This window comes from Thalassophryne amazonica, chromosome 7 (assembly GCF_902500255.1).
Source record: "Thalassophryne amazonica chromosome 7, fThaAma1.1, whole genome shotgun sequence".
Classification (NCBI taxonomy): Eukaryota; Metazoa; Chordata; class Actinopteri; order Batrachoidiformes; family Batrachoididae; genus Thalassophryne; species Thalassophryne amazonica.
The window spans coordinates 7,741,841-7,767,820 of record NC_047109.1 but is presented as its reverse complement, the minus strand read 5'-3'; the positions used below and the strand labels follow the sequence as shown (position 1 = coordinate 7,767,820).

The 25,980-nt window shown below is 38.9% G+C and overlaps 1 protein-coding gene across 1 annotated transcript in view; it reads right to left on the bottom strand.

Annotated features, from left to right (window-relative positions):
- zfpm2a (zinc finger protein, FOG family member 2a) overlaps positions 1-23,008 on the bottom strand; it is a 441,796-nt gene extending 418,788 nt beyond the window's left edge. Inside the window, 1 exon segment of the mRNA XM_034173808.1 lies at positions 22,813-23,008. Within this exon segment, the coding sequence (XP_034029699.1) occupies positions 22,813-22,852 (40 nt within the window). The 5' untranslated portion in view covers positions 22,853-23,008.
- Positions 23,009-25,980: the final 2,972 nt, after the last annotated feature.

The following is a 25,980-nucleotide window of genomic DNA, read 5'->3' as shown; positions in this document are numbered from 1 at the left end:
TATAAGAGATAATTATGGTAATTACAAATCCCTTTTATTCGCCCAGAGTCTTTGACAAGAAGGTTGTCATATCAACCACTTCAAACAAACAAAGACTTGTTGTCTCTTCCCCTAAATGATGTCCAGTTCCATTTGGATGGGAATTGTTTCCAGATTATCCTTCTTTTTTTTTTTCTTTATTGTTTGGTTACTGGCTGTGAGTGAAATAAGTGATACACAATAGTGGAGTATTACTTGCATTTGTATAGCCACTTCAGTACAAGACCTTGATCTTGAAAGCTAATGGACATGTCTGCCATGTCTACAAAAGATAGGAGTCTCAGTGAAACTAAAGCTTCCACTGATATAGAGACTAGAAAGTTTGAAAGACTCTTTAAAATCAAAGTGAAAACAAATCTCGAGAGAGATTCATTACATAAACTAGAGAGTGGTTGAACAGCACATACACCACCAAGACATCACCCATGTCTCTGGAACAATTAGAGGCAAATATTAGTAGGATTATGCAAAACATAATCCTGGTAACATTACAAGATAAGGCATTTTTCAGTGTTTTTATGAAATTCTCAAGAGATAATGTAGACATAGCACTCCACATATTCTTCATCTGTGCGTTATTTATTGAGAAGTTCACAAAAATATCCCATCTCACACAAAACAAAGAAGAAGAAAAAAACAAAAACAAAACAAAAAAAAAAAACTGGATTTGCCACTTAACTGGATTCACTCCAAAAGTTAATAGTTTCTTCTTTGGCCCACAGCTGACTTTCACAATCTTTCAAGAAAGTCTGTTTGTAGTTTTGTTTGTACTTTTGCATGATCCAGTGACACCATGCTTCACTATCAGGATGGTGCATTGATAGTGATGTTATCTGAGAAAGGCGTTAATAAAGCTGACATGGGATGTATCGCTTGGTACATCTCAACATTATGTATAGTACATGTCCACAATTATCTGTCTCAAATCTTGCCACTATACAAAACCATATGGCTGCTATAATGCAAGAGGATAAAGTCGCATAATTCTACAAGATAAAGTTACATCGTTGTTTTGCCATGCAGAAAAAAAGATAAAGAGCATAATATGCACAAAGGACTAGGACAGGGTACCCACGAAATGCACTTTGGTACAACACCTGTCAAGCATCATGGCACCTCACACATATAAAATTACTTTGAAAATATTTCTAATTTCAACTTGCTCTCATTTAAGGGCATCACAAAGTGATAGGAAGAGAATAAGCTCTGAGAAATGGGCTTTTGACAGTGGTGTAAAGCAATGCTACTTTTTAAAACTACAGTGTTGTTGTTTAGTTAGTGCCAAAGAAGATCTTTGAATACTAGTAGATACTGATATCAAGGATTTTGAGAAAAGGTTTTGATGTTTGATGTCATAATTCTTTCCGAAAATAAAGTTAAACAGTCTTGGTTCATAACTGCAGCTGCATATTTCTCTTATTATTACTACACAAATCAAAGAGGGAGATGTTAATTCAGGGTAGGAATTAGTAATGAAGGCCATTTTCCAACTAAATAGCAGGAACAAGTAAAGAAACTACAAAAATATAATAATTTGAAGTTATGCAGCCAACGTCAACTGAAGCTTTAACAACTAAACTTCAGACTTTTCTGTTCTTGCTTGCCTGTAATCTGTGATGTTGACAATTAAACAAAAAATAATCTTAATGTTTTAGCCTAGCTTTAATGTAATTTTAAAATGTATTTTTCTATGACTGTTTTAGTTTTCATCACTGTATTTTATGTTTAATAATATCTATAACTTTTTGTAACACTTTCAGTATAAACACTTTAAATAAAGGATTCAAGTAATACTCTAGTAATACTGTGAGAAATCTTGGAGTCATTTTTGATCAGGATATGTCATTCAATGCGCATATTAAGCAAATATGTAGGACTGCTTTTTTGCATTTGCGCAATATCTCTAAAATTAGAAAGGTCTTGTCTCAGAGTGATGCTGAAAAACTAATTCATGCATTTATTTCTTCTAGGATGGACTACTGTAATTCATTATTATCAGGTTGTCCTAAAAGTTCCCTGAAAAGCCTTCAGTTAATTCAAAATGCTGCAGCTAGAGTACTGAGAGGGACTAGCAGGAGAGAGCATATTTCACCCATATTGGCTTCTCTTCATTAGCTTCCTGTTAATTCTAGAATAGAATGTAAAATTCTTCTTCTTACTTATAAGGTTTTGAATAATCAGGTCCCATCTTATCTTAGGGACCTCATCGTACCATATCACCCCAATAGAGCGCTTCGCTCTCAGACTGCAGGCTTACTTGTAGTTCCTAGGGTTTTTAAGAGTAGAATGGGAGGCAGAGCCTTCAGCTTTCAGGCTCCTCTCCTGTGGAACCAGCTCTCAATTCGGATCAGGGAGACAGACACCCTCTCTACTTTTAAGATTAGGCTTAAAACTTTCCTTTTTGCTAAAGCTTATAGTTAGGGCTGGATCAGGTGACCCTGAACCATCCCTTAGTTATGCTGCTATAGACTTAGACTGCTGGGGGTTCCCATGATGCACTGAGTGTTTCTTTCTCTTTTTGCTCTGTATGCACCACTCTGCATTTAATCATTAGTGATTGATCTCTGCTCTCTTCCACAGCATGTCTTTTTCCTGATTCTCTCCCCTCAGCCCCAACCAGTCCCAGCAGAAGACTGCCCCTCCCTGAGCCTGGTTCTGCTGGAGGTTTCTTCCTGTTAAAAGGGAGTTTTTACTTCCCACTGTTGCCAAGTGCTTGCTCACAGGGGGTCGTTTTGACCGTTTGGGTTTTTCTGTAATTATTGTATGGCTTTTGCCTTACAATATAAAGCGCCTTGGGGCAACTGTTTGTTGTGATTTGGCGCTATATAAATAAAATTGATTTGATTTGATTCAGAAGACTAATTGGTAGGGCTGTCATGATTAGGAATTTCTGGAGACGATTAATTGTCAGACAAATAATTGCGATTGACGAATATATTGTCTATTTTTTTTTTCTTTTTCCCCCTTCTTTATATTCTACTATTGTAGTATAATTACACAACTCTGGAAGAATGTTTGGCTTCTGTGAGTGGAGAAACTGGGAATGGTGCAACATTTTTATTTTCATTTTACATACAGTCCCAACTTTTTCTGATTTGTGGTTGTTTCTGTTGCATTTCTGAAATTGTTTCTCCTCATCAGTCACGTTTTGTGCTTAAACACTGCATTAAGCGCAAGATTGAACAAATAAATACCTTTGGAAAATAACAGCTGTTAAAGTTCAGAGTTCTCACCTGCTTTTTGTGATCTGTGCATCTGAAAATCACCACAGCTTCTCCATGTCAGGGTTTTTTGTTTTTTTTGTGGCTCCGTTCATTCATATATTCTCATTTTTTAAATATGTTTTGAAAGCTATTTGACCGTTTATTTCATCTCATGATCTCATCAATTCAGCATACGATGCGCACATGGTGTGAACAGGACGGTAACGGCAGAATCACACCTTTAGAGAAAGTTCAGAGAGAAGTAAAAGCAGCTTCACATTTTTTTTTTAAACTTGTTCACTCGGGTTAAAATCCTCTCTCTGCTCCGCGCTCGATGCGCACTGATGGTTCTTAGACTGTAACGTGTCGTGCCTGCATTCAGGAATCTCCCTCACGCACCCCCTCCCTCGCAGTCTGCAGCCTGTTGACTCCGTGCACGCGCGCACACACACACACACACACACACACACACACACACACACCACACACACACACACACACACACACACACACAGCTCCGCATTTTAGACGGCTTTTGAAGAAGACGGCCACTGTTTTAATCGGCCGTCTTATCCAAACGGCAGGACGGATCGCTCTTCAGCCTCCATGTTATTGTCCCGCCTTAAGACGAGAGCGAGGCTGCAGCACAATGACGTCAGATTCTGAGTCATTTTATGCTTTGTGGATAAAATAAATAATTCACGGTAATCGCGAATATGAAAAATAATCGCGATTGACGAATATTGCAATAATTGTGACAGCCCTACTAATTGGTGGGTTCATTTTTTTATTGTATAGTATTCTGTGAAGTACTTTTTGTGCTTGATTTGAAAGTGATTATTATTATTATTCACATAAAGCATAAGAACAGGTTACTAAAATCTGGCAATGATTCCCCCCCTCAGCCCCCCCATGTCAAACTTGGTGGATTCCCTTATGAGCCTTCGTTTTTTTCCCTCTATGTTCACTCAGTTTTTGAGGACAATCTGTTTCAGGCAGATTTTCAGATGTGTTTCTGAATAATTTGTTTAATTGAACTGAATAATACTGAGTGACTTTTAATTTTCCTTGCATCCATCACCTTGCATATGTTTTTCATTCATCTTTTTGAGTTGGTTTTAGGAAATGTATTTAGTCTTCATGGTGTAGGCTTTGGAACAGTACTGACTCCACAATTGTGGTTCTTAAAACCCATTGGCTATATCAGTAATGATTTAGTTGAGCTATGTATCACTATGGATACTCATGGCCCTGTCTTTTTGGATACTGCATTTACAAAAAGGGCTGAAGGAACAAAATGACAAATACTGGCAATGTTCTGGCTTCTTATGACCAAAAAATAAATCTCCATAGAGTTTGTTTTGGTTAAATGCAATCCAAACATTACTGTTATTTTGGCATATGGGGTCAAACCCAGAGCAACCTTTGTCACTTCATCTTGATGATGCAAAGTCTAAGCAGCAGCACAAGTGTCTTTTCAGGGGTTTATGGAGAAACAGAGCGCGAGGCAATCGTGAAAGACTTGGGTGTTTATTTACAATATGCATCCAATCATCCTTTGTCACGGTTCCACATTCATGTTTTTCCGAAACACAGAGAGGACAGTCAATGTAGATTACATTTTTGGCCTCTTTGCTACACAAACTCATAATATGGTACCGTCTTATCAGATCCTGCTTACAATAACAGATTCACTTCAAGTTGAAGCTGTTGTTTAACTATTCATCCTTGGGAAATACCGTTCAAACAAGTCAGCAGACATCTGCCAGTCCACAGCACTTGATGATGTCAATGGGTCCCGTTGGTACCAGATTCTTCCACCACTTTCAATCATTTCTTGTGAGATGACTGCAGTAGAATATTATTGTACAAACTATGACCATGTGTCCTGTTGCCACAAAGCTTAGCAACACATTACAGTTTGTCAAAGCAAGCTATTGCAAGTGAGAGATAGATACAGAAAGGAGCTGCTGACCTTTCTGTCCTTCATATTTGCCTAGTTTCCCCTCAACCCCAATCAGAAGAGTGAAATCATGTGATCTCAACTACCTGTCAACTGCTTGTGATGGTGGCAAAGCCAGTAGACATCAATCAATCAGATTTCCTCCTTGTCTATCAGAGGAGGTTTTTCCCCCACCCCCGTTTTGCTCCATCTTATCATCTGACCCAGTTGTTATCCCATTTCTGCAGCTTAAAACCTTGACTATGGTCAAAAGTATGTCTCGGAGATTCACAGCTAGACTGCACCTAAAGGAAAATATTATCAGTGTTTCACCACAGAAATGAATGCAAGAGGTAATCAGTTGTGTATGTGTGTTTCTTTTTTTATGTGGCTCTTAATTCTACAGTCAGGCCAGAAATAAGGAGTTTCAGCCAGTTATCGGTGCTTTTCAGGAACTGCGTGAACCTAAGATAAAAATCCAATCTGATATCATAAGACAAAAAGGCATTTTAGTGGGCTACAGCACTTGCTCAATGTCAACACTTTTTAGTAATTACGAGATAAGCATTCTAGGAAATACACGGAGAAGGAAAATTGGCTGATTGTGAAATAATAGCGGCTGCATTTCTCTGTGGATGTTTACTCTGTCACTTTACAAAGCCCGCTTTGAGATAATTAGAAGCAGGAGACGCGCACTTGCAACACATCACTCCTTTCACCACTGCTGACGATCGCGCGCACTTAGTCTAATCTGATTTGCATAAATTAGTGTAAATATAATTGATCAACCTGTTTGAAATTGGAATATTACTCCATTGTGGCTGTTAATGTTGCTGCACAAGCTCTCTTAATCACATGCAGGCAGATACAGCCAGGCGATGTGTAAGCTGTGCTGTCAGCTTTGCAATGGTGCAAATCAAAACAGTCTCTTTTAAAGGTATTAACATGTTTTGAAGTTTGTTTTATATCTTCAGCACATTTGACATAAATTGTTTATCTATTTACATGGTTTTGTCATTAGTAATTTTCCACTGAACCCTTAAGAATGGTCGAATTTTGTGCAGGAAAATGCTGATGTACAAATTGAACTGAAAAGCTTGTTACTTAATCTGCGGTGCTTAATCTGGTAGTGCTTCCTCTACCAACACATCCCTAGTTATTCCTGCCAAGCCAAAGATTTTCATGAACAGCTATTTGAGACGGTTCTGGTGCACCAACTATGCTCCAAATCTAGTAAATGGTGCTCACCAAATTATCAGCATTTATTATCTGCTTTCAAAAACGCATTAAAAATGATGTAGTTTAAGCCAAACTCATTGCTCATCCAATATATTTACTGTATTTTACTGACAATGTCTACTACAAAACATGAATCATATTTGCAAGGAATCTCTTTCCTTTCTGAGCCAAGATTCAGTCAAAATCCTAACAGAAAATTTTGACATATTCCATGAAAATGTTTTGATTAAGTGTAGCTAAATAAATTGAAATGAATAAAGAGGATCTTAATAGACAGACAAAGGTTATTTATATTCTTGCCATTTAAAAACTGACAGATTTACACCGTGGTTGCTTTTTGGTGAAAATGGCAAGTTCCTGCTCTAAATGCGAAGTGGTTTCTCTTGAAGAGATGAAGATGTCAAAGCATCAAATGAATGCAATGAGCCCAATATTCATATCCCTGATACATCAAGACCTCAGCATGGCACAAAAATAACAGGATGCACAACCTCAGAAATCCTGTTAATTGAGCCAGTAGTGTCCTGATTAGCATCACCCAGGTGAAAAAGGACTGTGCAAGTTAAATGAAAGAAGAATTCATGATGTGTGGCGGCCTCTCTTACTCACTCTGGCTATATCCCCCTCTTGGCAGGGGCCAAATAGAGAATGTTAAATGAGGCAATTGTGTCCCAGAGGTAAAAACAGGAAGAGAAAAAAGAGGAGGCAGTGGTCCTGCTCTTTGCTCCAACCCTGAGGAGCATTCAGCTGCATGATGAGGTACATACAAGCACTACGTTACACAAATAGCCCGGACCAGACCCAACGTGTGAACAGAGATGGATACTGCACTGTCTACACGGACACACACTCACACAGAGTCCCTCACACCTGCTGATCAGTTCCCCACTCTATTGATGACTACAACACCTACTGTTTCACTCAGTCAGATTATCAGATAATTTAATTTCAGTATTATGTATTCATAGGATTTGGACAAGCCTAGGCATGTACTCTGTAAAATGCAGCAAGTGAAAAATGAGTCCCCTGCGCTCCAGCCTGCTAACACAGTAACTCAAAATCAGTAAAAGATATAATCTTCAAAACTGTCAAATTTAAAGAGTATATAATGAGGATTAAAATGATCAGACTTTGATTAATTTTGATACACCAGATCAACACAGAAAGCAATGTTAGTTTTGCTTAACTACTATAATATTTCATAGACCTACAGTTGTATGTAAAACTTTGGGCACCCCTGATGATTTCCATGATTTTCCTTTATAAATCAGTGGTTGTTTGGATCAGCAATTTCAGTTAAATATATCATATCGCAGACAAACACAGACATATTTGAGAAGTGAAATGAAGTTTATAGGATTACCAGAAAGCGTGCAATAATTATTTAAACAAAATTAGGCAGGTGCCTAATTTGGGCACCCCAACAGAAAAAAATACATCAATATTTAGTAGATCCTCCTTTTGCAGAAATAACAGCCTCTAAATGCTTCCTATAGCTTCCAATGAGAGTCTGGATTCTGGTTGAAGGTATTTTGGACCATTCTTCTTTACAAAACATCTCAGGTTTGTTGGTTTCTGAGCATGGACAGCCCACTTAAAATCACACCACAGATTTTCAATAATATTCATGTCTGGGGACTGAGATGGCCATTCCAGAACGTTGTATTTGTTCCTCTGCATGAATGCCTTAGTAGATTTTGAGCAGTGTTTAGGGTCGTTGTCCTGTTGAAAGATCCAGCCCCGGCGCAATTTCAACTTTGTCACTGATTCTTGAACATTGTTCTCAAGAATCTGCTGATATTGACTGGAATCCATGTGACCCTCAACTTCAACAAGATTCCCAGTACCTGTACTGACCACACAGCCACACAGCATGATGGAACCACCTCCCAATTTTACTGTAGGTAGCAAGTGTTTTTCTTGGAATGCCGTTTTCTTTTTCTGCCATGCATACCGCCCCTTGTTATGTCCAAATAACTCAATTTTAGTTTCATCATTTCACAGCATCTTATTCCAAAATGAAGCTGGCTTGTCCAAATGTGCTTTAGTATACCTCAAGCGACTCTGTTTGTGGCGTGTACGCAGAAAAGGCTTCCTGCATTACGGCATCATACAGCATCTCTTTGTGTAAAGTGTGCTGTATAGTTGAACGATACACAGAGACACTATCTGCAGCAAGATCATGTTGTAGGTCTTTGGAGCAGGTCTGTGGTTTGACTACGACTGTTCTCACCATCCTTCTCTTCAGCTTATCTGCGATTTTTCTTGGCCTGCCACTTCAGGCCTTAATTAGTACTGTGCCTGTGGTCTTCCATGTCCTCACTATGTTCCTCACAATGGAAACTGACAGCTAAAATCTCTGAGACAGCTTTCTGTATCCTTTCCCTAGACCATGGTGTTGAACAATCTTTGTTTTCAGGTCATTTGAGAGTTGTTTAGAGGCTCCCATGTTTCCACTCATTACAAGAGATGCAAAAAGGGGAAACATTTGTAAATGGCCACCTTAAATACCCTTTCTCATGATTGGATTCACCTGTGTACAGAGGTCAAGGGTCAATGAGCTTACCAAACCAATTTTGTGTTCCAATAATTAGTGCTAAATGTATTCAAATCAATAAAATAACAAGGGTGCCCAAATTTATGCATCTGCCTAATTTTGTTTAAATAATTATTGCACACTTTCTGTAAATACTAGAAACTTCATTTCACTTCTCAAATATCAGTGTGTTCGTCTGCTATATGATATATTTACGAAATTGCTGACCAATGATTTATAAAGGAAAATCATGAAAATTATCAGGGGTGCCAAACCTTTTGCATACAACTGTATCTGCCACCTGCTGAGCACTGCTATCTGCAGGGTGGTTAATGGAAATTAGGAGCAGGTGCTATTGAACTACATGTGTCTTATTTTCTCCCTGAGGAATGTGTATTGTTGGAGGGAATAATCTTATCATATGCATGATGGAAAATAGGAGCAGGTGTAGTTGAAGTTAGCTCATTTGATGGTTTCTTCAGTTTGCAAAGCCTCTGTGTGGCAGCCACCCATTGCTGGTGTTAAGCCAAAACACAAAATATAAACAAAAATTGTACATACATGATTTAAAACAACTTTGGATGCTACACCGAGACCAAGATAATGATTTTACAGAGGGATGGAAGCCTGTTCTTCCTAAAAATTTAATACTGGAGCTAGGAGGTCAAAATTACGACCGTATTGTCGGGAGTATAAATTGCACGTCAAAAAAATGCCTCCTGAAGATGAAAAAACAAAATAAATCTCTCTGGATTATAAATCATAATTGAGTATATATTGCAGGACCTCCCAAACTGCTACTACTACTATAAAGTGAAAATATGTTATGTTGAAATACAGGTTTGAGTAATATTAAAGGTAGACTGAGCAATGGCAGCCCACACTGCCTTTTTGTTTTTCCTTATTTTAAAATCATCAATCTGAGTCATCACAGGAGAGATAGGAGATAAAATGTCCAATTTCTAACACATAAAGAGTGCATTCTTATTTTATTTGAATCTAGGTACAAGCCAAAATTTCACTGTAACTAGAGGATGCATGAACAAGTAAGCCAGAGTAACACTGTAGCTCCAGCAAAATTTTCAAAGCAATCAGTAGCCAACCCACAAAGATAGACGGCAGACTGCCTAAATGCCATCATTGTTCATTGCTAAGGAGTCACTTAAAACCTTTAAAAACAAAGTCACAGATCCAGTTGTTCTTGGAGAAGACTGAAGCCACAATGACAACCTTCTGTGGCTGAAATTTAAAAATCAATCACAAGCACATCACTAGAGACAGATAACAAAATCTGGAAAATATTTCCACCTCTCAGTGGTAACAGGTCATTATATATATATATATATATATATATATATATATATATATATATATATATATATGTGTGTGTGTGTGTTCTCCACTCAGATTGCAATAGCCAATCACAGCTTAGCCTTTCTGTCCATCATTTACCTGTATTTTGGCATGCTTGGTACCAGAAAGTTATGTTGGATCCAAAAAGGCTAGGACCAAAAGCTATATTGGATCGGTTCCCACTGACCAATAGCGTTAGAGCTTACTGCCAACAGCTAGCCAATCAGAGCGCGGCATACAAAGGTCAGGAACTAGCTGACAGACGCTGGTTGAAAAAATGGCAACAAACATGTCAACAACAGCAGAAAATTGTCTGCCAGCGAGGTTTGCTGAGTTCACAGAGGAGGAACTGGCGGAAATATTGAACATAACAATTGATGGATGGATGGAGAACATAATTGATGGATGGTAAGGAGTCCAACATAGAGAAATATTGGATGAAGAAAAGTTATACTGGACGAGGCTATAACTTTCTCTATGTTGGACTCCTTACCATCCATTATTTGTATAATACACAACAAAAATATAAACGCAACACTTTTGGTTTTGCTCCCATTTTGTATGAGATGAACTCAAAGATCTAAAACTTTTTCCACATACACAATATCACCATTTCCCTCAAATATTGTTCACAAACCAGTCTAAATCTGTGATAGTGAGCACTTCTCCTTTGCTGAGATAATCCATCCCACCTCCCAGGTGTGCCATATCAAGATGCTGATTAGACACCATGATTAGTGCACAGGTGTGCCTTAGACTGCCCACAATAAAAGGCCACTCTGAAAGGTGCAGTTTTATCACACAGCACAATGCCACAGATGTTGCAAGATTTGAGGGAGCGTGCAATTGGCATGCTGACAGCAGGAATGTCAACCAGAGCTGTTGCTCGTGTATTGAATGTTCATTTCTCTACCATAAGCCGTCTCCAAAGGCGTTTCAGAGAATTTGGCAGTACATCCAACCAGCCTCACAACCGTAGACCACGTGTAACCACACCAGCCCAGGACCTCTACATCCAGCATGTTCACCTCCAAGATCGTCTGAGACCAGCCACTCGGACAGCTGCTGAAACAATCGGTTTGCATAACCAAAGAATTTCTGCACAAACTGTCAGAAACCGTCTCAGGGAAGCTCATCTGCATGCTCGTCATCCTCACTGGGGTCTCGACCTGACTCCAGTTCGTCGTCGTAACCGACTTGAGTGGGCAAATGCTCACATTCGCTGGCGTTTGGCACGTTGGAGAGGTGTTCTCTTCACAGATGAATCCCGGTTCACACTGTCCAGGGCAGATGGCAGACAGCGTGTGTGGCGTCGTGTGGGTGAGCGGTTTTCTGATGTCAATGTTGTGGATCGAGTGGCCCATGGTGGCGGTGGGGTTATGGTATGGGCAGGCGTCTGTTATGGATGAAGAACACAGGTGCATTTTATTGATGGCATTTTGAATGCACAGAGATACCGTGACGAGATCCTGAGGCCCACTGTTGTGCCAACATCCAAGAACATCACCTCATGTTGCAGCAGGATAATGCACAGCCCCATGTTGCAAATATCTGTACATAATTCTTGGAAGTTGAAAATGTCCCAGTTCTTGCATGGCCAGCATACTCACCGGACATGTCACCCATTGAGCATGTATGGGATGCTCTGGACCGGCGTATACGACGGCGTGTACAAGTTCCTGCCAATATCCAGCAACTTCGCACAGCCATTGAAGAGGAGTGGACCAACATTCCACAGGCCACAATTGACAACCTGATCAACTCTATGCGAAGGAGATGTGTTGCACTGCATGAGGCAAATGGTGGTCACACCAGATACTGACTGGTATCCTCCCCAATAAAACAAAACTGCACCTTTCAGAGTGGCCTTTTATTGTGGGCAGTCTAAGGCACACCTGTGCACTAATCATGGTGTCTAATCAGCATCTTGATATGGCACACCTGGGAGGTGGGATGGATTATCTCAGCAAAGGAGAAGTGCTCACTATCACAGATTTAGACTGGTTTGTGAACAATATTTGAGGGAAATGGTGATATTGTGTATGTGGAAAAAGTTTTAGATCTTTGAGTTCATCTCATACAAAATGGGAGCAAAACCAAAAGTGTTGCGTTTATATTTTTGTTGAGTGTATCTATCTATATATATATCAGAATCACCTTTATTGTCATTGCACAGCAATCAACACAAGAAATTTGCTTGTCACACAACGAAATCAACACAACGAGATTTGTTCACCCATAGACATACTTCAATAAATATTAAAATACATCAGAAGATTTGGGGGGGGCAAGCTCGGAGACATACATACATACATACATATATAAAATTTTCAGACATAGCTGATCTTGGATGTTGGAGCGGCGGTGCAAACTTCCCCCCTCTGAATTATGTCAAGGTACACACAGACAAATTGGACCATTTATTAAACCCCCTTCACGCCATGGGGGGGCGTTGGAGAAGGGTGCTAACTAATCATCAAGCTAATGTTTCTCTGTGAAGTCGTGTACACAAGCTGTTAAAATAGAATGTGCACTGTATTTTAAGCTGCCGATTTGCGACACGAATAAGGTAGGTCAAAATAAAAATTTAAACTAAATCTGAGCCTGCTGAGACAAACAGAGTACATTCTTACATAATGACTGCATGGTGAGTGCTATAAACAGCGAGGGCCAGGATGTGCACTGGGGGCCCACAGGAATACCAGGATGCAGAGTTTGATCTGTTAACATTCTGCAGGAAACCGATCTCGCCTGCAGTCGCACACTGTCAGCTATACAGATATACTCTGCGGTGACACCTCTGATAATCAAAGCTTTGTCTGGGTCTTAAAAGGACGTACTTGAACAACAGCAAGACCACGGGCCCTCTTCGCTGTAATGGCCTTTGGACATCAATATTTAAATCTTACATCTCTGCTGTGATTAGAATGCTGCTTTTCTCTTTTCCCCCTCCTCTCTCCAGAAACAACAAGGAGGGGGTGAAAAAAAAAAAACCCTTTAATCAATGATCTCTGAGTCTAAACTAGATTCCTAAGCAGTTTGCCACTCTCAGCAGCAAGATAAGATAAACTCTTTTTGACCTGAGAGATGAAGTTGCCATGACGATCAGGGAGTCCACTTTCTCTATTGAGATTTTGTTGATGTAACAACAAATAGAACTAGATCCTGCTTGTGATAATGGTGATTAATTAATACCAATATTGATCCCTACAAGCAAGAGACAAGGCTATTAACTTAAAGCAGGCTGAAAGTCAATTGTTACCTGGAGGCTCAATGAGCATCACAGATATCAAATCACCACGGTTACAGACAAGCTATCTAAAATTAAACAGGTTACACATACATGTTAAAGCAAGGTGTCTATACAACTCTGCAAAGGGCAAAAACTCCACATCTCACAAAAAAAAAATAAAAAAGTTACAGACCTACCCATTGTTTTTTTTCCTGGAGCCACCTCAAAGGGTAAATGTCACCCAAACTTTGAACCAGTGTACCATGTGACAATATAGTTTCATGTTCCAAAGAGATTTTTTATTTCTGGAATAAAAAACAACAGCAGCAGCAGCAGCTGTTTCTTCATGTGAAAAACGTCCTTTTGTTGTAAAAATTCAATACAAAAATCTTCTTGAGAATGTTCCACTCAAAATCAATTGCTTCACCTTACATGCATGTGTATTTTTTAAGGACATCTTCCAAAAATATTAGAATGACTGGGATAGAACGACTGTCATGGTCTCCTCGTGTTGTTCAACGTGTTTATTTTTGTTTTCATCTCCCTGTTTTTTGGTACTACGGCCAAAGCACTGGGTCAAAAAACACCAGAGGGAGTTTTTCCATACCATTGCAGCCTATGTGCTTGCACAAGGGGGTTGGATGGTAAGGTTGAATTGAATTGGTTTAATGGGGTAGCCACTAATTTAAGCTTGGTGGCCTGCGCTTTTGAAAACAATGTTTATCTTGGGATGGGATATATGCAAAGTCTGGCAAAATAATCTTTAAAACCCAATATGTAACAGATTCTTGACAAGCTTATGGCTCATGATTCTGCCTGGAAGAAAAAAAAATTTTGATATGATATTTTTGCCACGTTGTCCACCACCACTGTAGTGTGATGGACCATGGTAAATGGTCAAAACTGTAGCTTCACTTTACAAAAGAAAACCATAAGGTAAAGTGCAGCCACAACACAGCATTCTAGGTAGGAGCAACAGAAAAGCTGACCAAACAGAAAATTATCACAAAACAATATCATTATAGGGAGACCTCATGAAACAAACCTACCAGTCAGGTGCTTTACCAAAACCTAGAACATTACGCATCAGTGAACATAACAGTTCAATGCTGCTATTAACATCTCTGGGTCAAATAATATATTGCACACTATGATATTACAAGCTAGAGTCCACATAGCCCAATTTCTGTGGGCATACAACAGCAAACAGCACTATAGTCATTATGGACAAAATAACTAGTTGGTAAATAGAAATAATAACTCCAAAAGCAACTTCCCTCATTAAGAGTTGGACAGGTTCATTATGGAAGAGAACTGATAATGCTTCAAAGTTACCCGTCTCCTGGATAGGTGGAGTTGAGGCCTGTATAATTTGTATTAACAATAATTCTTAATTTGACTTTGTCCAATTAATTATATTCTCTGAAAATTAAGAACTGCTCCCTGGTTAATGTGCTATTTTTGTTAAACCCCTTGACTTGAGGCTGAAAGTCAACACTACAAACTCATCACAGATGTTTCATTTCAACCCCACTGTGGTGGTGTACAGTCAACATTACAAAATTGTGTCACTGTCAAAATACTTATGGACCAGACAGTAAAAGTGAATAAAAGTGCAATCAATAACACTAGCATGGACCGTACACTCCAGAACAGAATAGTTATGTCAAGTATAATTTACTTCATATATAAAATAGCAGCAATAAAAAAAAAACTGCATGTATTACATCAAATAAAGATGTATGTGAACTATGACAGATTTAAGTAATCAGATTTAGATTTAAACAAAAAATAATAATTTCATTTGGAAATCCAATGTTATTTTTCAAGGCTTTTTTCTTTGACCCATTGTGTAGAGGGATATTTTAGAGTTTCCAGGTCAGACCCAGCACCACATTTCGTGAAAATTGTCAAAATCCCACAGACACTGAGAAAAACAGGTTCCTGTGTTCACATTGGTGCCACTTTCAATAACAGCACAATGATGACAATTTGCACTGGTCATTAATGGAAGAACAGCAGTGGAATTCAGGAAAAAGGAAGATAAAGAGAAAACTGCGTGAGGAAGCGACCTCCACCTTTGCAGCAACCCCGCCCACATTTCACACTGCCATCCAGGGGACAGAGTGTGCAGGACTATGCACCGTCAGTCATTCAGGCCACCGACTGCCAACTCATCCAGCACATCACATGGCAGCGTTTCCAACAAAGGAAGCAGCAGCACGCAACTGCTGTACATTCTGCTCCCTATAGAGGCTGTGACATCAGTAGTAGGCACAAAGACCGACCACAATTTACTTTAGACACTGGGAGGAAAAAAAAAAAACATTACAACGAGATGACATTCATCTGCATTGTTGTTTTGTGTCAAAACTGAGGAGGCAATTGGGGATCCTTCAGCTAAGATGAGGCAACGGCACAAGCTGTTATTGGCAGGGAACAGATGTTTGAGAGAAAGTTGGCATTCAACAACCATTCTTCTTCTGACAGAAATCAACACGACAAACACAAGAGAGACAGCATGATTGTCACCCAATGAAAGAGACACCCTTAAATATACACGGAGGCTGGCACACCAGCATTTTTTCTTTTTATGGTTTTGTTTTGATTTTACACCCCCAAAACATCTGACGAGTGGGACTGCCGGTAGATTTCGGGCAAGGGTGAAAACATAGTATCGTCATTATAATGCAGGAAAGCAGGCTGAGTGACCAACTGAATGAAATATGGAAAAATAAAAATACATGCTTTGCTGTAAAAACACGCAGTCACATGCCCGTAACATACGAGGGCTGTCAGTAAAGTTACGGTCCTTTTTATTTTTTTCAAAAACTATATGGATTTCATTCATATGTTTTTACGTCAGACATGCTTGAACCCTCGTGCGCGTGCGTGAGTTTTTCCACGCCTGTCGGTGACGTCATTCGCCTGTGAGCACTCCTTGTGGGAGGAGTCATCCAGCCCCTCGTCGGAATTCCTTTGTCTGAGAAGTTGCTGAGAGACTGGCGCGTTGTTTGATCAAAATTTTTTCTAAACCTGTGAGACACATCGAAGTGGACACGGTTCGAAAAATTAAGCTGGTTTTCAGTGAAAATTTTAACGGCTGATGAGAGATTTTGAGGTGATACTGTCGCTTTAAGGACTTTTCACGGTGCGAGACGTCGTGCAGCGCTCTCAGGCGGCGTCATCGGCCTGTTCAAGCTGAAAACATCCACATTTCAGGCTCTATTGATCCAGGACGTCGTGAGAGAACAGAGAAGTTTCAGAAGAAGTCGGTTTCAGCATTTTATCCGGATATTCCACTGTTAAAGGAGATTTTTTTAATGAAAGACGTGCGGACGGGTCCGCGCGTCGGGACGCAGCCGCCGCGACGCTCCGCCACAGGAAAAACACCTCTGTTGAAAGCCTTAAGGACAAGTTGGAACATGTCCTGCCTGTTAAACAATTTCTCATATACTCACTCCACTGAAAGCCATCAAAAGCCGCCTGGATTTTACAAATGGTTATCAACACGGAGGTGTTTTTCCTGTGCCGCCGCACCGCGTCGGCTGCGTCCCGACGCGCGGACCCGTCCGCACGTCTTTCATTAAAAAAATCTCCTTTAACAGTGGAATATCCGGATAAAATGCTGAAACCGACTTCTTCTGAAACTTCTCTGTTCTCTCACGACGTCCTGGATCAATAGAGCCTGAAATGTGGAGGTTTTCAGCTTGAACAGGCTGATGACGCTGCCTGAGAGCGCTGAGCGACGTCTCACACCGTGAAAAGTCCTTAAAGCGACAGAATCACCTCAAAATCTCTCATCAGCTGTTAAAATTTTCACTGAAAACCAGCTTAATTTTTCGAACCGTGTCCACTTCGATGTGTCTCACAGGTTTAGAAAAAATTCTGATCAAACAAAGCGCCAGTCTCTCAGCAACTTCTCAGACAAAGGAATTCCGACGAGGGGCTGGACGACTCCTCCCACAAGGAGTGCTCACAGGCGAATGACGTCACCGACAGGCGTGGAAAAACTCACGCATGCGCACGAGGGTTCAAGCATGTCTGACGTAAAAACATATGAATGAAATCCATATAGTTTTTGAAAAAAATAAAAAGGACCGTAACTTTATTGACAGCCCTCGTATGTACTCATGTATATACACAAACACATGATGTTGGCAGTTGGCTCGGTAAACGCTCGGCTTATCCTTTACTACTGGAATCTCTCTCTGATAAACGCCCCTCAAAGATAGAAATGTCACCTGATATGATAAACTGAGCTGACGTTACATAAAGTGGCCTTATGCTAAGGAGGTGGAAAGATTAACTGGGGAAAAAGGGGTTGCTACTATAAAAAAAAATAAATACAGACAACATTGAGTGGCTACAGTTTTGTTCAAGTATAAGCAGAAACATTATTTTAGTAAAGTAAAGGTTCTAACAACTGATTTGTAAATCACCAGAAAAATGATTTGACTCTTATAGATACAGCACGAAAAGCAGCAAACTAATGACTTAAAGCTTGTCAAATGTGAAGATTTGCTTGTAAATTGAATATACTTTGCAAATTGAATATATTTTGGTTTTGGATTGTGAGACAAATCAAACCATTTCAATATGATCTATGTAAAAATGAAGAGGGCAATTTCTTTCGGACAACAAAAAAATAACATTCTTTAAAGCACACGCTTATCAGGATAAAAAAAAAATGAACTTCTTTGAATATTTCATGAAATCACTGAATGAGGAAATGACTGACAACTAGTAAGAGTAAAGTAAAAGTAAGTCCGTTCGGCTGCTCCCTTATTTTCACTCGGGGTTGTAATCAGCAGATCAGAGGTGGATCTGCATGTTGAATTGGCACAAGTTTTACATCAGATGACCTTCCTGACACAACTCCACATTACATGGACAAATGGGTAAAGGTGGGGTTTGAACCAGGAACCTTGTGCACTAAAACCAAGCACACTAACCACTTGTCCACCCTAGTAATCAATTAAAATTTAGATTGGTTGATCACTACAGTATAAGTTTTTCAGTGACTGATATTGATGCTGATTTTTAAAGAACAGAGGAGCCAAAGGAAGATATATATCGCCTCTTTTTTCTTCTTTTTTGCATGTGATACACAATTTTAAAAAAATTTGTTGTGTTGAGACACAACACACAGTATAAGCGAGACACAAAGTAACTGTACTTAAATGAACATTTAACACTGCTACTGTCTGGGTAGTCTCTGCTCAAATCGGTTTTCCATCAGTTGACGCTGCATTCAACATGGTCATGTTTCTCACTGTTTCAAAACACATTTCCACTGTTTTGAGGCACCCGCCTGCATGTAAAATGCCACAAGGGGGCACCTTAGCATCATTCCACAGGAGCCACACTCACAATCCTTCTTGTCAGATGCGACTGAAAATGTTTGTTTTTGTTGTCATTTTGTTTATTTTTAAATTAGCATCAAAGGCTGATTATCTATAAATGAATTTTATTGGCCCAAATCTGGTGGCTGACAAATCAGTCTACTACTAAATAATTTGTCATTTAATGAATAGGCATGATTATTTGAATCAGGTTCAGTGAGAAAAGATTTTTTTTTATTATTTTAAAATTTAGTGTAAAGTGAATATTTATGCTTCTGTAAAGGTATGGCTGAAACAATTGCTTATTTACATTATCAGTTATTTTTTGATGATTCGTCTGATTAGCTGTTTAGCCTATCAAATGCCAGATCTTAATTTATGGCATCACAACCTGCAAAAGTTCAAGATTTTCTAAGACTAAACCAAAGACTACATTCATTACTGGTTATTGCATCTGTTATTTTTAAGAATAGTTTAATCATTGTCTAGGAAATTGTATTTTCACGGATCAGTGTGACATCTTTAGGGTCAAACTGCTTGTTTTGTGTGCCCAACACATAAAAGCCAAAAACATTCAAATTATAAATGAAAAATTAAGCAAATCCCCTTTTTGAGACTGCATTAAATTTTAGCATTTATTTATAACAACGGCTGTCCTATCAACTAATTAGCTACATAAGTGACGTACCAGCATTGTTTCAACTCACCTCACATTCATGAAGCTGGAATCTCAGAATGAAGGACGTTTTACTGTAAAAATAATTTAATTGGCTGTCATCATTGGTATTTTTTTTAATTAACTACTTATTTTGGCCTGATAAACAAGACATCACCCAGAATGATGGGAAATTATGAGAAACATTTGTCATTATTAAAACTATTAATCAGTAATGTAAATAATTAATAGCTGCAGCATTAAAGAGAATGCACATTTAGGATAATTATATTAAAACAACTTGTCAAGTACAAAAGGTCTTATGAGTTTTTTTTTTTTAAAGTGTTACTGTACACAATAATGGAGCAGCTTTACAGATGTAAGATCACTATCGTATGATTAGATTGGGCATTTTGACAGTATGACATATTATTGTTTGCCCTAGGGACTTGCTGCTATACAAACTTGGAGTAAAAGAGCTAAATAATCACCAGAAGAGGGCTTCCTTCTGGTTGGACAATGTGGAGTAAATGAGCCAAAGGAAAACAACATGAAGGGGAGAACACTAAGTCAGTTTAATAAGCACATTTGACATTAGATGTCTGCACATGGCCTCACAGGGCTGCTTCAATATGTTCCCATAAACATTAGTGGAGGCAAGGCCCCTACATCATCCAGATTCCCCTTTACGCCTACAAACTTTGGGGGGCAATTTTACAGAAAAATTACTCTGAGGGGCCTGGTTTCAATTCACCGTGTTCATATCTTTCGTTCCTATTAAGCATCAAAAGCACCAATAGCACCACCAACAGCAGTGGCAGCAGCTGAGGGAGAGAGGGAGGAGGGAGGAGTGAGAGCTCGGAGGAATTCACACATCATATTACAGGAGCTAATCGCAATCCGTGGAGCATCAGCGATATGTTCATCACACCCGTCAACGTCTATACTGACCTGTCGTGGAACGGCTAACAATCTGGGCAATTTATTGGCATATTGGCATGAGGTGATAAGGCTAAAAACAACAGCAGCTAGCAGCTGGCCCCACGAGATGAGCTGATAACATTGATATGTGCTCCCACACAAAACACCTCCAACCGCTATCTCTTCCCATCAAACTCTTATTACAATAAAAGTGGATTTCACTTTTGCGGAAAAGCAACAAAGTGGAGGGGGTGGGAGAGTGCAGAAATATATAGTTATATATAAATAAAATCAGATGTAACGTTTCCCAGAAGAAGAAAAAAAACAAGGAGGAAAATACAGAATTTATCACTGTATTATCGGGATATCCAGGCAGCCTAATCAAGGAGCACTGAATGACTATTTTTTGCCTTATCATCTAAAGTGGTGGAAACGGAGAAGGAATTATCAGCCAGCTGCAGATTGCTGGGCTGGAATTTTAATGGTAATAATCGGGTTTCTGATGGTATATCTTCTCTGCTTATCTTTCCCATTATCTGGCCTTATCTCCCCAGTCATCGGAACAAATTAATGGTGCTCTTTCAGCATCGCCTTTTTATCACCGCTCAGAGAGCACCCAAGGGGAAAGAATAAGCAAAATATTAAAATACTGCATAAATCACAATTTTAGATAACAGTCCAATGTATGCAGGAGTAGGAGGAGGTGGAGGGGGCCCAACAACCTTTTTGTCCTTTAGAATGGCTGTGTGTGCTGACTTTCTGTGCAAAAGGCTACTCGGCCAGGAGGTGTTGGAAAGAGGATCTCGACTCCTCGTGACCTTTGTGTTTCTTGATTACGGTGTGCCACCACCATTGCGTACCAAATCCATATTAACAAGATCTTACACGTGACATGCTAATTCACACATGGGCCGGGTCACAAACAGGATCACACAAACTTCCTTTTTGCTCAACAACAAAATTTGGACGCTGGAACAGGATTGGTCCAAAGATGAGTAGGCCTGCCACATCATAGGTCGTCATGCTTCTTTATGTTGTTGTTGCTGATTAGAAATGGCTTCCAGCAAACAAGCGCGTCTGGTTAAAATAACATTATTTTCTTTAGAGTTTGCAACAACACACTATTCAAATGCTACGAAAAAACGCCATGTAAATTATTATTTTTACTATTATTATCATCATCATCATCATCACCATTAATCTCACTTATTTTATAGTGCTTTGCTGAACTGGTGACTTTTGACTCAAAACACCTACAGATTAGTAATGCACAGTTTTAAGCACTCTACAAACAAATACTTTACAAACCATAAATATTTAAAGTACAAACAATTTAAATATAGTATAAAGTGCAAGCAGAAATACAGAAAAAAGGAATTTCACAGAAATGTAATTTTTAAAAAAGCACTGAATTACAGCTGTGTATGTTAATGTCAAGAAATATAAGTGAATTCCAAACACACAACAGCGCATAACGTCTGTATCCTCAACAACACAAACTACTGTGAAACACTTTAAATTCTCATATTTGTATACCTAAATTCTTTCTCCATTCAGCAGTAATACAGTAAAAGTGTGCACACACATGTTCGCACCACAGCTGCACGCCAGACAACAAAATGTGTTTATGCACAAAACTACACATCTGCAATAAAATCAAGAAAATTAGCTTTCTTTTTTATAAAAGATTAAGGAAAACATTTTTAAAAAGGTGAGGCTGCTTTACTCATGTGGAAGCTGCAGAGATTATAAAAATGTACCATAATTTCAGAACAAGAACATCTAAATTTGATAAGCTAATGACATTAAAATATGCAGAAACTTCATTCAGATTGTCTTGAAGAAATAGAGACACAGCAAAAATCTCATCCCATCTGCAGGTGAGATTTCAGTCTCTGCAGTGCTGAAGCAATTAGCGATTAACTATTTTGAAAAACCCATTTATTTCTGGAAAATTGTTTTTCTTGTATTCCGTGTCACCTGCAAAATGAGTATTTCAGTGAGCAATGTGAAGAGTCACTTTGGGATAAACTGGATTTTTTTTTTCCTTACACCCCCCCCCACCCACCCACCCAACCCCCCAAAGAAATAATCGATCAGAAACTGACAGTTTGCAAACATGCGCATCAGTAACAAAAGTGGCCCTTTTTTAAATAAAATAAAATACAGCATCGTATTATTGGATTTAACTTTTTATTTAGTGGCGAAGAATGAAAATGATAAGTTGAAAGCAAACTTTTCCAGCAGTGAGTCAGTATTGGACAATGACAGCTAGCAGGGTGCTAACTATCGAGCCGCAAAGATCCCGCAGCACGTACCGACGCAGCACAAACAAATCCAAACTTACGTTTGATCTGCCGGGGGTTGCTCTGCTTCCTTCGGGACATGCTGCTGTGTCAGTGAATCCAGGTGCAGTGCTGACAGAACGAGCGCTTTGTGTTCATCCAAGCAGCCGATAATTTGTCTGATGGAAGCGCAGAAAGAAAAAGAGGGCAGCGGTACTTTTTATGTCTATCTTTCCGTCTGTCTTTATCTTTCTCGTCTCTCTGGCTCTGGTTCTCTGTCTTTCTCAGACGCACAGGCGCTCTCTCTCTCTCTCTCTCTCTCTCTCTCTCTCTCTCTCTCTCTCTCTCTCTCTCTCTCGTGCCGCGCGCCAGGAAGATGCGCTTCGCCGCGGACCGCGCGCGCACTGACGGAGGAGGTGATAGCGGTTCGCGCTTTTGTTTGAAGCTCAGGTTTGTTCCTCCCCGTACACCGTAGCGCGGCTATCAACTTTTGTATTCATCATTTATTTATTTATTTATTTATTTATTTATGTATTTATTTATTTATTATTTAATTAATTATTTGACGCTGAAATTAATTATCCTCGTTTCTCCATTGTAGTGAATGAAAATATTAAATAAATCAACAAATCATAAACTTTATTTGTATAGCTCCTTTCAACATCAAGTTATTTCAAACATTTACAATTAAAAAAAGCATACCAACATGCAACATTTTAGAAAGGCAATGAATATAAAATTAAAAGAAGTGTTAAACAAATAAATACTGCTGACGAACCACTGAAAATAATAAAACAATAACAGGAAAATTTAAATATTAATAAAATTATGAATAAAGTAATTTTATTTATGTATTTATTTATTCGTTTGTTTGTTTATTGTGCTGCCCCCCTCCCCCCAGCAGTCCATTCTCCAACCTGAGTTCTGTTAGGGCTTTAAACCTTGATAGACGGTCACAGGATTCAGTAGAAGAGTTTCCAGATCCTCAGCTGATATAGTCGTAGACATAATAGGGATTACCCAGTTTTATTAGGGGTCCTTAACCATGAATTGTTTCTCATTCAAAATTCAGGTACCTCAGTAGTCGCTGACTACGTTTATGCATCCCAGTTACGTTCTACTTTGTCTGTTTGGTGTTTTTTCCTCATGAGTATCAAATTAATGGGCACATTTTTAGCTCAGACACAGTCACGTGTGATTGAGTCTCACACATGTGGCACGTGTGAGACATTTGATTTGATTTGATTTGATGGACAATCACTTATATACGTGTATCTCATCATGAATTTGAGGAATTGTTGAATTTGAAGATATAACCAAATAACTGAAAAACATTTAAATTTTAATACACCAAGTTTTTTACAGATTTTTTTTCTTCCACTTGAACATTTGTTGAATCTAAGTGAATAATTTATTCATGTATCAGCAGGACATCCCAAAAATCTGAGAACAGACCTAAATGAAACCCCGTGGTGGGCACTGGACAAATAATGTCCAAAAAAGAAGGATGTGGGAGTTTGTGATGCACCAAAATCTGCCTGAAAATCTCATCAAAACACAATGCAGGATGCTGTCAGAGATATACTCCCTCAGAATCTCTTAAAAAATCATTTTAAATGCTGACAGAAAACAAAATGCTAAAATGTGTCTGTTGATTCAGTCTATGACACTTTGAGGCTTTCCATTGTGTTGTACTGGCTGAGGTGATTCTAATAATTTGGCCACCTCTTTTACATATATGCTAACATGAAAACACTGGGAAATTGCTGAAATAGATTAATGTTAAAGGAAGTGATAAAAGGAAATTAAAGAGAAAATATGTGTGCAGATCCAAATCAATGCAGAACGTATTTGTCCTCACGTCTCCACAAATTCTACCCAAAATCTGTCCGTGATCCAGATATGTGTTAAGTATCACCATAATTATGTTTTATGGAAAGGCATCAAATTTTGCACAGATATTGGTTGACGTATAATAAAATAATACAGATATCATGATAAACTCACCACACACACACACACACACACACACACACACACACACACACACACACACACACACACACACATTTTTTTAACCTGTGTAATTGTGGTTGGAATGGATTTGTGTTTGTATAACATTTATTTTATTTTTTAAGACAGAGCATTCATTCATTTCCTATGCCTGCTTTTATTCCCAATAAGGGTTACAAGGGTGTTGGAAGAAGATATTCTGGAAACTGCATGGTGGCCATCTTGGATTTTGCTATTTATCACCCAAATTGAACATTGCATGATATCTTTTTTAATTATATATCAAATGTCCGGGCAACATTTGGTGCTTTTACCATAAAATGCACAATTGCTTCTCATTTCTGCATCGATATGTACAGTATCTTTGAGGTATCTACAGTCAAACACACTGATGGACAGAAACTTGTGGTGAGTGTAATTTGGTCAGTAGAGCAGGTCAGCCCTTAACCAAAATGTCATGATTTCAATCCTTCATTGCTGCTGAGCATCTTTAGAAAATTAAGACAGTGAACCCCAAAACCTCCCAGTCTGTGTCATATCTCCTCCACTCATCAAGCTTAACTCATTTGGGTGAAAAAAGTAAAGAAAGACAACATTAACTTGGTGTCTCAATCCACCATGATGCATCTGGAGAGTTGATTACTCACTTACCCATGCACTGAAGGGTTTTATAATTAGTTATTTAGTACAAATATGTATGAAATGACTAAAAGAGCAAACACCCAAATAAACATTCACTCATCTTCAAATGCTTATCCAGGATCCAAAACTTCCCTATTTAAATATAAAAATTAAAAATTTTCAATTTCAATTTATTTTCATTTATATAGTACCAAATCATAACAAAGATGCCTCAAGGCGCTTCACACAAGTAAGGTCTAACCTTACCAACAACCCCCAGTACAGGCAAACAGGCGACAGTGGTAAGGAAAAACTCCCTCTGATGATTTGAAGAAGAAACCTCAAGCAGACCAGACTCAAAGGGGTGACCTTCTGCGTGGGCCATGCTACAGACACAACTGACAGAACAATTTACAAGATGAATACACAGGAAATTTTGCAGGTGCACAGGTTGGGAGGGTTGCAGAAGTTGACACCACACCCACCTCTGAATGGAGCCGTACTTCAAACAGAGAGAAAAAACAGAATCAGGCATTGGAAAAACAACACATACAGTATAATTTGTCAGCATTAAGCAAGAAGAAAAACAGAAGAAA